Below are 12043 nucleotides of genomic sequence, written 5' to 3' on the forward strand. Positions count from 1 at the left end.
TTACATCCATCCATAACTTAGTTCGCGCATTGCGATTTACAGAGCATCGTCAGTTTCCATTAGATCCCTTGCTGTTCAATGTGATTGTAGTACACATGTTATACAGATCAACGAAACTAATAGTAATATTGAGCTCTGGTGCAACTAGAATTACACATGTAACTGTAATCTTGAGGAACCGACAATTAAACACGCATTTATGAAACTAAAGGAGGGATGAGGTCAATAAATTTTTTTATTTTTCATCTACGTTATACCTCACTTTTTTGTTAGTCTATTGATAACAGACATCGTATAGTAGACCAACCATTCTGAAGAGACTTGCATCAATTATGACTGATTATATTTCAAAATATGTGAGCTGAAAGCAATTCTTTTGTTGATATTATCTTCATTCATTTTTGGTTTGTGGTAAAAGTTGTAATAGAAAACTTAAGCAAGTATCTACCCGTATGGACATTAAAAGCTGCTATTGGCAAGAGATGGGTTGTGGTAAATCTTGCAGATCCGAAATGTCAGAACTAACTCCGAAGGGTTTTGGATTCCATATGTTTCAAATATAGTAAGTATATTTCATGTCAAAACCTATTAGCACGACTGTCAAATAGCTATGATAAGGCCTAATTAGTAGTAGAATCAAGTAAGAATCAATTTGCTTTGACGCGCAGGCACAATGCAACTGAGTTTTCTGAATTTCGTATCCTTGGAACGATCAAATAACAAAAATTATAATTTGGGGCTGTAAAGTTCTTAACATTTCATGGCAATGTATGCGAGCTTTTTTCTGCTATATAGAATCTGTACCTTTTGAAAGGTGAATCAGGAACATCTAGAATAATATCGCAAATAGTAATACCATACATAGACCCTTCCACTATATTTATGCAAACAGAACTACGTAAAGATCTGGTGCACTATGAAAGCCCACTTGAGCATGGACCGGGGTATAGGACACTATAATTAGCAGTTCCGTCTCCATGTAGTTTAGCTTATCTGTCGTTGTTTGGTTTATTCAAAAACTTTCAATGTTCTATGACTGCTAGCTTACGGACAGTGACGAAAAAATCATAGCCTCCATTTACCGGGTTCTTCATCCATCAAAATGAACCAAGTACCGAACTGATTCCCGTTCTCATAGTGATGTTTTACTCGTCAGTCCATGAGGTCAATAAAATTGAAACCCAAAGTTTGGGAGCACACAGTGAAGTAAGATGCTTATCTGATTGCTAATTTTAAGTTTTTCGAGCCTTTTTTTGGGGGGTTCCGGTAACTGTAGGGTATGAGACAGCACTAATGATCAAGCGTGCACTAATACAAGCTATCAGTCAAGAATAGTAGCTTTATTCAAGAACAACCTTTTTCGTTTTCTAAGTGTACAATATGGTTGTTTCTGTTCTATGTGCTTAACTAAGAGAAGTGAATGACGGTTTCTTCTGTTTATGGCACGATAAAGGATTTTTACTTTTTTCCTCAAATCTTTTTCACAGAATCTATTAGAATACCCTGCACTCACTTAGTTATATTTTCTCGAACTTCATTAGTGCTTACGACAATAATTTATTTTCATATGGAATTGTTTAGGTTAATTATATTTTTTCGAACATCATTAGTGCTTAAGACAATAATTTAGTCAGTATTTTCATATGGTATTGTTTAGGCCTAAACAACAACAATGTTAGAGGAAATGCAGATATAAGCAAGGATTAATTCAAGCCCAAAACTACCTTACAATGTTTATCAAACTGCATGCAATTCGCAAACTCCTCCGTTTAAATAGGGTAACAAAAATTACAATGACTGCCAATTATACATATTCATTTATATCCTTCACTGTAATAAAGACTATACAAATATCTTCATCGTGCACATACTTTTCAAATTGAAGAATAATAAACTGTGTCAATCAGCCAAGCACTGGGTTATTATCCGTCGTTCAACAACCACTAATTGACAAACACATATAACCGATAGTAAATCACAAGTAGAAAGCTGAAACGACGTCTCATGAACTGACCAGTGGACCCGCAATTTTTCCATGTGTTACGCTCTACAGCCTTTTGCTTTACGATGATGCTATAAATTTTCACTTTCAAATTATATTTGCCCAAACATTAATAAGCGGCTAAGGAAAATAAGATCGTCAATAAAAAGAATAAGCATATATTTTCTTACCGTGTCAAATCTAGATCATACAACAGAGCGGGAAGGTTGCGTACGTTTTTTAGTGCTCGATTCTGAATGGGTTCAATACGATCAAACATGAGCCCCGACTGGTTTTTCCTTCTCAACTTCTTTATAAGTAGCAATCGCGAGAAAAGTTACTTTAGAATTCCTTTTCTTTTCTTTTACTTTTTGTTGTTTGCCTAATTTTGATCTACAAAACCGCTCCTGCAATTATACGTAACAGATCGTAAAAAGATTCGATTCAAAAACACAGGGGAAGTATAGGTATTCTTTATATACTGCCATTCCGCAACAGTATCGGTAGAGAATGCATATACACTATTTTTACAATGTAAGAAACAATTTTAATATTTTAACACATAGATGGACTACGAAGAAACTCATAGATGTTAAGTGCTATTCGTTCCCATTTTATGTCTTCCGTCACTCAGAACAATGTATTTGAACCGTTAGTAACATTTATGAATCGCAAGTATCCTTCAAAAATTGTCGACACTTCATCTTATAAACAATATCGTTTAGATTCAAATGAAAAACACAGAATACAGATTGACAGGCTGCTTAACCATAATGCAGGTTTATTCGAACAAGAAAACCCTTCTGTCAGTTCAAACAGACCAAATATTATGCATTCACCAGGTATAAACATCAAATAGTAAAAGTTTCAAAGAAGAACTAAATACAATTCCATTCACACCAATCCGGGCTCGTGCCTAGTAAAACCATACTTGCCACTAGATTTGAATCAGACTTCTTCGAAAGCAACAGGTTACATTAATAGTGCTCTAATACAGCAAAAGAATTCAAAGAGAAGTTCAATTTCTATAGCCAGTCTGATATCAACTGATGATGCGGGGGTAGGCACCATTGTCAAAAGCCCACAATTACCTACACCACTTCCTCGGCCAGAAACAGAAATTTCAACTTTCGACCCTCGAAGGCAACGGTCAGCAGAGCAATTAGCATTAGACAGCAATATTATATATGGTCGTCAGCAAACAATCAATCAAACGGTAAACCCTTTAGATTCCCTGCATTCTTATACATATCTTGAGGGAAATATTTCTTCAAGGACTAATACAGATTCAGTTCTTGTTGAACCACCTGCCGAAACACCGAAAATATGCACAACTTTTATCACAGAGCCTCAACATTACTACACTTATGATCGGCCGATTCTTAACAAGAAGAGGCGACGTGGAAATCTTCCAAAGGAAGTAACAGAGCTGCTTAAACGTTGGTTAATTTTGCATAAAAGTTATCCATATCCTACAGAAAGAGAAAAGCAACAGCTTGCGGACCAGACAGGATTAATGGTGAGTCAAATTAGTAACTGGTTTATTAATGCTCGTCGACGCATTTTGCAGCCTTTACTTGAATCAGAAAAAAGTATGCATAATGCTTCCTCAGCTCAAGCCTCTCCATCAAAAGTAATGAACTTAAACAATAGTCATAATCTCGGGGGTAGGATCAACACTGCTGAAACATCCAGGTGTATTGTCAGCAACCTGGCTCGCAATACAACCAATAGACATCCATCAACTGATAGAACCGATTATCTTCCACTACATCCTCCAGCAACGGTATGTCTCTCAATGCCACATCAAATAAACGAAAGAAAGAGCCTCACACATGAACCACATACCATCCACAAGTGTCTTACGCAGCCTGCAGAAAACAGCAATACAGTAATTCCGTGCTCCATAGCCTTTGATGAAATTGAGGGACGAGATCGTATTGACCAATTCTCAAATTCAGATGAAACCACTTTATTGCCGCCGCCACAATCCTCTTCTTCTTCGCTTAGGTTACCACCTATCAAAATACTTGAAAAAGACCAAGACCTATTTCGTCTTACATTGAACTGAAATGCAGTAATTGTTTATTGTTCTCCCTTGTATACATTATTATTCAAAGACTATTTTATTCAATCTATACACTGCTTACTAAGCTACTAAGTATACCTACTATAACTTTTTTACTATTAATATTACCGTAATTAGTGATATGCATATATACATACTGTTACAAAATCTATTTATGGATAACTTTTTTAATACCGTATTTTGGCAAATCATTATCATTGAATACTTGCTTGTATATATATTACCTTCTGCATCCATTGTCGTTAGAGCTGAACACAAGTTATTCCTACCAGACTGTAGTTGGTTGTTACTATTCACAGCCTTATATTATGGCTACTGACTAATACTGAAATCCAATAGATATCGAATCTGTAAAATGTTACTTTTCTAAACCGTTTCAAGGGGTCACTTTAATGTTGAACGGTAGCAAAGTAAATGTATTAAAGGCTAAGAACATTGTTGTTCTGTGTTCTTAGGGTATATACATACTTGAGTCATCTATTGACATATCTTGTTTCGCGATAGGAATTCTTAAGACCATATATACATGGGTATCCCAAATGAGCAAACAATAGGAAACTGTAGCGGATATTCTGAGGTATACTGTATACACTGTTCTATGGTACAAGCAAATTGATATCATGCATGTCTTCATAAAAGTTTTTAACACATAGTATCAGTCAACTTCGAACCTGCCATGTAATATAGAACTCCATTCAGTTCACGCCTTTCTCGTTCGTGACCAATGAGATGGTTAGGCAAATAAGATCAAGTATCTGAAACCATTATGTAGTCCTTACTAACGCATGAGGTTAAATTGTATACTCAACGAATGGGCCTGCATTTCTACTGAGAACAAACTTGAAACTGTCACCAAATCTAGAACCTATATCTACAGAACTGCTTTTTCATTTGATTGTAAATATGCAGAACTATGATTTATTTTTAAAATATGGTAAGCCCATACGTTAAAGGTATGAGAGCTTATTATATTATGGTAATAAATGAGATAAATGATACGATTTTAATGAAGTAAACACCGTTTTTGCGACACTTCTGAGCGAAAGAACGCTCAAGGAACAATCTTGCTACTTCTTTTATCTCTTCCTTGTTGGCCAACGCTTGCCATTTTAATCATTTTTCTCATCAGTTTTCGCACATTATGAGTGTTTTCATTTAGACGCTGTTGCTGTTGATGTACACGACTATCCGCGAAGTATAATAAAGGCTTCTCAGACTCCTCTGTTACTTTTTTATTAGATACATGTCGTTGACTATCCTGTACTGATACAGTCAAGGTTTCCGAGTCGTCATTAATTGTGTTTTCTTCAAAAAGATGATTCAAATTCTGACTAGAGCGATATTTACGGTACTGCAACTTCAAGTTTGAAAGCGAATGGTTCAATTTCTTGAGAGGATTCTCTTTCTCTCCAGGTTCTTGCAAGGCCAAAATGGAATTAGTTTGAATACTATGGGTATGAAAGTCATTGAATGCTTCTTTTAATTGTTTTTCGGTTGACATTGTTGTTGCTGAAGAGGAAGAATTGTCGAAAAAATAGGAATTAGCAGAATCTGATATGGCTATCGTTTCGATATTTGGTTGGCAAGCATTCATTAGAATACGGTAAATAATGGGTGATGGCTCCTCTTTATCTGTATTGAACTTTTTCTGCTGCTGCAAAATAAGTTCTTCAGCAGATGTGAAGATTGAAATGTATGGAGTACCAGGCATTTCAGGGGCACTTTCGTATTCGCTCTCCAACATTGCTTGGATCCCAACTGCATTGTCAAACCAGTCTGAGCTGGAGCGCTTGATTTTCTCAATAATGCGGTCATAATATTTCGCTCTTGCTTTGGTTCCTTGCAGTTTACAGATGAACCCGTAACCGGTTCGTTCGGCGACAAAGGCATTATCAATAGGTGATAAAGTAAGGCTGATTGCGGAATCGATACTACTTCGGCTGTTGTTTGGGGTAGAGACTGCAACCACTTCTTTATCGATCGCTAATTTGTTCAGTTTTTGTTGTTGAGTTCTTTGAATCCTTGTATACTCTATAATCAAACGTGTCAGAAAATGGCCTGCTTTCTCTGCAATAATGGTACTGCAGTCCGCTGGACCCAAGACAACCTTTCCCAAGGCGTCGCCCAATTTGTAAGCGTCCATTTGGTTATATTTTTTGTGTTGCATTAACTCTACTAAAAAGCTTAGAATGTCAATAAGCAATTGTTCACTTTTTTTAGTGATCACAGAGGAAAGATTGGACAAGGTGCAAGCTAAAGGCCAATTTGTTGCGGAAGGGGAGCAAACAAAAAAGTTTTAATGGCTTTGAACATTAAGCTTCTTTTTTTTTTTTTTATTTGAGATATTCCCACTCACTTTCATAATTTATAGTTCTCCAGGCTCTCTTGGGTATTAACCTTTCTTGGCTACTCCAAAGAGCATCCTGCATTAATGTGGCGACTGAGTGAATGTCTACGTACGATAAATCTTCCTGCGTACAATTCTGTTTTGTGAAGACTTTTGCGAACAAGTCATTAATGGGCCCTAATTTATTATGACAACAGCAGTCAATTTTCATAGCTAGCACTAGTGGCCTCGGTCTATCGATTATGCTCCATACTTGATTTGCGGAATATTTTACGTTCACGTAGTCCTGATAATTAGACAACAGAATTTGAAAAGTTGAGATGAAGGCGTTGAAATTGTATTCGGGAATTGCATCTTTACCTCTTCTTCTTATTTCCTTCATACAAAGCCGTGTTACATTGGCTGCAAAATCAAATGAGTAATACATTTTTTAAAGTGGTTATTGTTAAACAGCCAGCAGTAGAGAAAAGGTAGAAGAAAAAGAAGCAAGCTATGCCCTATCTACATTTTATAAATGCCTGTAGGTATCTTTTATCTATTTTTTCTTGCTTCTCCAAAAGAAGGAGTCGAACATTTTACAAGAAAGGAACCTGAATGTAACAGTTACAACAGACGGAATGTCAGTTACTGTGCTGTACCTGTAATAGATGCAACAGAATTTTCATATTTTACCTTATTGATAATGCTATAGGCAAATTCCTTCCCCTGATCCTTCTTTACTTGAAATATTTGCACAAACCTTTACATTATTTTTTACACTTTTAAAACATCCGTTTATTTGCTTAACCAATGATATAATGAGAAAAAACCCCCCCCCCACTATATTTACAACAAGCTATACAAGTAAGATAAATTGACTATATACATTCGATCAGAGACTTTGATTAGCTAATGTGCCCACAAACAAGTGATTAAATGTCGATAATGGTAATATGTATGCATGTTCCTGCATGTATAAAATCCTTACAGGCGGTTTTACAGGAGTTATAATTGAATTACAAAGCAGCTATCGTAATGATCAATTTATCTTAGATGTGAAAGCAAGAAACAATCGATGTGAGCATACCTTTAACTTATGTACAATAATGCCGCTTTAAATAGAACCGTTAATGCCTGTCTGGCTTTACAATTTTTCTATTATTCAACAGCGGAAAAGCTGTTGTTGCTCTTATTATGCAAGAGAACAATTTTCCTTAAAGTCTTGAGAGGTCAAATGCCTGTGTTCTTTACCAGGCGTAATTTTTGTGGCAAACAACGCCTAAGAATTAATTTCAATGTGCTCAACAAACGATTCATTTTTTCAAAACAGACCCAAAGATTAACTCCATTCCACAAATAAAAGTAAACTTTCTGTTAATCTGCAACAGTCTGTGCATATTGTTTGAACTATAACTTGATATACTTAACAATTTGCAGTTCTTTCAGTAACTTCTCCGCCATTTGTTCGAAACGTCCATTTCGAAGAAGCCAAAGTTTATGGCTCGCAAGTACCCAAACTTCATCGCTTTTTTTCCAGTTTGCAGACACACCATCCCAAATTTCCGTTCACTGCACGCTTGGTCCATACCATTGGTGATAACCTACCCACGTTTTAACACAACTGAGGAAAGTGTCGCGAAAGGCTTGACATATTCAACCTTCAATTCAATAATGGCATTCAAGGAAGCTAAATTTGCCTCTGGGTTTTTTGCAAAATTGACCCCTTCACTTTTAGAACCCCTTTGAAAGAACCTCACATCCTTCACACTACAGAAAGAGCCGCTGAAGCGTATAAATGAATAAATAAAGAGAAGAAGAGAAGGGAAGAGAAAAGAACATTATTTGCACGGCAGTTAAGAACTGATCTTTGTCAGCTCTCTTTTTCTTTATGTATTACGTCTTTCCTTCGCTTCTCTTTTGTATCGCTGTTTCTTTTTGGATATTAGCATGTCTTTACAGTTGCCAGCAAACTCATTGACAAGAAAAATGGACCAGAATAACGAGGAAAATGAAAACCATCTGACAGCGCAGTATAGCAATTCTTTGAAGACGCAACAACGCAATTCGCACTACAAACGGAAAAGGATATACCGCTGTCATCTGCCTGCAATACCTCTTTCACTGCCTATAAATGTTTGTAATGTAAGAGATAGTTGACACTTATTTTACAGTTGTGAGCTCGTTCGCGTTGTCATGCTTGTAGGCTGGTTGGTCTTCTGTGGGTTCGTCGAGACTTTTTTGGCTCAGTTGAGTGAAATACGCTATGAAAATGCTTCTGTCATGAATAAGGTAAGTAGATGAAACCGTTTTTAGAAATTGAAGGGGGCAGGAGAGGTGCTAAAAAAGGATATGCCATCAAGAAGGTATTACAGTACGTTTCATGATGTGTCGATCATTGACTACTGACATATGCATTTTCAATCTTTGATCTATATTAGCACCCACTACCTGATTTATTATACGATGCATTTCCTAAAATTAACAATATGCAAATTGTAAACTACTTATTGACAACCACCGTATTATACACAGTCGGGCATTGGATTTTACGCAGATTCTTGGACTATGCGTTATACTATTTTATGAAGATGGATGTTTATCATGGGATGTCTTTATATTTTCCGAGGAATCACTTTACTGGTTACTACGCTGCCTTCATCTATGATAGATCAGTGTCGACCTCCAGAAACAGTGCGGTCAGGAACAGTTGTGGAGCGTTTTGGGTACATTTTCACTGTGATGGGTGGTACAGCATTAACATGTACTGATAATATATTCTCCGGACACACCTGTGTCATGATGTCTTGCGTAATGGTTTGGCATGTTCACTTTGCCGCATCAGCAGCAGCAAAAAAAATTCAAGCCTTTGAAAAGGTGGATAACTACAGCTGTTTGTAGTATACTTTACCTCGTTGCAACGGCAGGTATGCTTACGATTTTGTTCACTCGTTTTCATTACACTATAGACGTACTACTCGCTATATGTAAGTTTTTGTTTCATTTATTGCATATTTTTGTTATAAGGTTTATGTTAATCAATTGTCATTATTATCAGACGTAACTTACACTATTTGGATCGTATATCTCGATTACGTGCAAAAGCAACCATAGCTCAAGCACTCGAGACTGAACACTCGGTTTGTGATTTATTTGCTGACTACCATCGCAGACTTTATAAAAACAATGATGGTGCCAAAGTTTACAATTACCTCACTTACCAGTCTGGAAACTTGGTAACCAAATAGATCTTGAATATAGTTGCATTCATAATGGTGTAGACATTAGGTTGAAAACAATGAAAGTAGTTGGTAAATATGAAAAGAACTCGTGTGAGGAACAGAATGCAGAAATAGAATTGAAACAGGTTGTCATAGATGCAGAGTTGTAAAAATTGCACCATTACCACTATTACCATAACTAAGACTGTATTACAATATCATGCGCACTGCCCATTATTGCTCTAATTTTTATATGTATTAATGCTTAAATTTGGAAAATAAATATTATTCTAATTTGTCTGTATAATTATGCATCATTGCTTCATGCAACCTCTTCCTCTAGTCCTCCTCGTTCAAAGGCATCCCAATCAAAATCGTCATAATTCTCCTCATCCTCAAAGTCGCGGCTGACGTTTTTTCCTTTTGCTGGCTGATCTCTGCCTTCTTCTTTAGCAAGAATTTCATCATACCTACAGTTTTGCAAACCGTCAGTTTCATTCTGATATATAATGCAAAGAGGCAACTACTACCATTTCAATAACTGATTTTTTTGCTTTGTGGTGAAACAAGGAACCTTCAAAGCATCTTCAATTAGAGGAAAAGCAGATACATTATTTGCCAAACCACTTTGAGGAGTTGGAAAAATGAGCACACTGTTTATCAAGTATAAATTCTATCAGTAGATGCTAACCTTCTGTCAAACACTGTAAAATAAGTTTCTATGCATGCAAAAAGCTTATTTTTCTCTTTATCTGAAAATCTATAATCCTTTGCAATAAAAGCAAAGTCTTGAATGTTGAGCTTTACGTTCTTACTAAGTTACAAAACTTTAACGCCAATCTTTTATGTTGCCAATACCTGATTTTTGTAAATGAACTTTTTCAGAGTGTTCATTTGTTTTAAAGTTTTGGCAGTAGGTGGATTAGGAATGGACTTTGTGTCATCGTGAAATTGTTGAATTCGTTGCTCCATTTTATACCAAACAGAATCAAAGAGACGCAAATAAATTGAACAATTCGAGCATGACAGAAATTCTTTGCTTTGCGGTAATTGAATCATGCAAAAAAAATAGAAAGTGCATATTTGCTCTTCTTTTTATTCCTTTTCCAGACGCTTAAATAGAGGTGAAGCACTCACCGTCTTCCGGTTGTAACCAGTTATTTTTGGGATATTTAGCTTCACCATCTATGCAGTGGAAAGTATAGATATATCTCGATTTTTCTGATAAATTAGGACCAGATTTATGGACAACAGAACCATGAATCAAAACTAATGTGCCCGCTTTTACTTCAAGTTTAACAAATTCCTTCTCATCTTCGTTTTGGACGCTTTGTTGCAGCTCCTTTTGAGATGCACTATCAATAAATATAGTACCAGATCCGTTAGGATTCCTTACAAATCTTTTGTCAATCGGCGTTGTTTTGTGTGATCCAGGTATGAACCATAAGCAGCCATTTTCTACCGTAGCGTCCTCTAAAGCGAACCAGAACCCAACTGCAGACAAAGGTTCAGTGTATAAAAAAGAAGAGTCTTGATGAGAAGGGACTAATTATTGAAATTGTTGAATGTTAGCTGCTCGTACTCTTTATGTATTTTGCGAAGTACTATTTAATATTCTGTTCGTCGCTTATACAATACCTTGACCACCTATATAAGGCTGCTTAAATATCAACATTGATTGTAAAATTTGTGGTGACCGAAATCCTAACTGCTTTGCTATTGTTGAAATGGTTTTATTTGTTGAGAATTCTTTGAATAAAGGATGCAACATATGCAAACCTGGTAAATAATGCAGCAGATTTGAATATAGTAGTTCATTAGCCTCAATGATTTTGTGATACTCCATTGAGCGATGTTGAGCGAATCCTTTTCTTATCTACTCACCATGACCGATTTTATTGATAGCTCTTTCTTTTTGTCTGATTAAATCGCCTTTCTCATTGAAAGCTCCCTCTTCGAAGAAGTAGCGTATTTTATTACCAGATTGCAGAAAGTAATCGTCGCCTACATGCTTATTTTCTTCTGTTGTACCCGTAGTAAACTTCGTCATTGGATGGCCATCTAACGATAAGTTCTCGAGTAAGTTTTCAGCTGCTGTCCTGAGTTCTTGTGCTTTGACTGAAGTGAAAAAGTTGGGAATAGCCAAGCACCTATTCAGTCATCGTTAATAAAAGGCAAAAGAAGCTCAATTTCTGCAATATAAAGAATTCTCCTGACAAGTGTTTGCTGCTCCTACCCATCTCTATCAAACTGTATGGTTGTGTTGTGTTAGCGAATCAAAATAATCATATTTTTGATCAGTCAAGCCTCGTATTCACTACCTGTTGTAATTGCTCCTTTGTGAGTACGTTAGTATTCATATTCACTTTTAAAGTTATTGTAAACAAAAAGAAAGTAAAAAGTGAGGGTGGACGACAAAAATAAACTTA

At 36.1% G+C, this 12043-nt stretch overlaps 6 protein-coding genes across 6 annotated transcripts; 3 read left to right on the forward strand and 3 right to left on the reverse strand.

Moving 5' to 3' along the window:
• The first annotated feature begins 1031 nt into the window (after positions 1–1031).
• BDF20DRAFT_878824 (uncharacterized protein) lies at positions 1032–1863 on the forward strand. The gene has a single exon (XM_053081521.1). The coding sequence runs from the start codon at positions 1421–1423 to the stop codon at positions 1628–1630; it is 210 nt and encodes a 69-aa protein (XP_052934939.1). The 5' UTR covers positions 1032–1420; the 3' UTR covers positions 1631–1863.
• A 1490-nt stretch (positions 1864–3353) lies between these two features.
• BDF20DRAFT_803701 (homeobox KN domain-containing protein) lies at positions 3354–3560 on the forward strand (the record flags this gene model as incomplete). Its single annotated transcript, XM_053076448.1, has 1 exon — positions 3354–3560. A coding segment is annotated over one exon (207 nt), but the record flags the coding sequence as incomplete, so codon positions are not given.
• Positions 3561–5026: 1466 nt separating this feature from the next.
• Positions 5027–7250, reverse strand: BDF20DRAFT_608585 (uncharacterized protein). The gene is made up of 4 exons (XM_053075867.1): positions 6778–7250; positions 6671–6703; positions 6427–6594; positions 5027–6323 (listed from the first exon to the last, which is right to left on the reverse strand). The coding sequence occupies exons 1-4, from the start codon at positions 6842–6844 to the stop codon at positions 5122–5124; spliced, it is 1470 nt and encodes a 489-aa protein (XP_052934941.1). The 5' UTR covers positions 6845–7250; the 3' UTR covers positions 5027–5121.
• Positions 7251–8343: 1093 nt separating this feature from the next.
• BDF20DRAFT_836861 (uncharacterized protein) lies at positions 8344–9784 on the forward strand (the record flags this gene model as incomplete). The annotated part of the gene is given in 7 exon segments (XM_053078992.1): positions 8344–8538; positions 8575–8685; positions 8835–8965; positions 8985–9270; positions 9295–9380; positions 9452–9629; positions 9719–9784. 7 exon segments carry the CDS (start codon positions 8344–8346, stop codon positions 9782–9784), a joined length of 1053 nt encoding a protein of 350 aa, XP_052934942.1.
• A 152-nt stretch (positions 9785–9936) lies between these two features.
• Positions 9937–10586, reverse strand: BDF20DRAFT_906765 (uncharacterized protein; the record flags this gene model as incomplete). The annotated part of the gene is made up of 4 exons (XM_053083305.1): positions 9937–10084; positions 10145–10240; positions 10306–10382; positions 10473–10586. The coding sequence occupies 4 exons, from the start codon at positions 10584–10586 to the stop codon at positions 9937–9939; spliced, it is 435 nt and encodes a 144-aa protein (XP_052934943.1).
• Positions 10587–10728: 142 nt separating this feature from the next.
• On the reverse strand, positions 10729–11974 carry BDF20DRAFT_914392 (uncharacterized protein; the record flags this gene model as incomplete). The annotated part of the gene is made up of 5 exons (XM_053084180.1): positions 10729–11159; positions 11253–11393; positions 11499–11764; positions 11851–11864; positions 11936–11974. 5 exons carry the CDS (start codon positions 11972–11974, stop codon positions 10729–10731), a joined length of 891 nt encoding a protein of 296 aa, XP_052934944.1.
• Positions 11975–12043: the final 69 nt, after the last annotated feature.

The sequence above is a fragment of the Mycotypha africana genome (assembly GCF_025528875.1).
Source record: "Mycotypha africana strain NRRL 2978 chromosome Unknown BDF20scaffold_7, whole genome shotgun sequence".
Lineage (NCBI taxonomy): Eukaryota > Fungi > Mucoromycota > Mucoromycetes > Mucorales > Mycotyphaceae > Mycotypha > Mycotypha africana.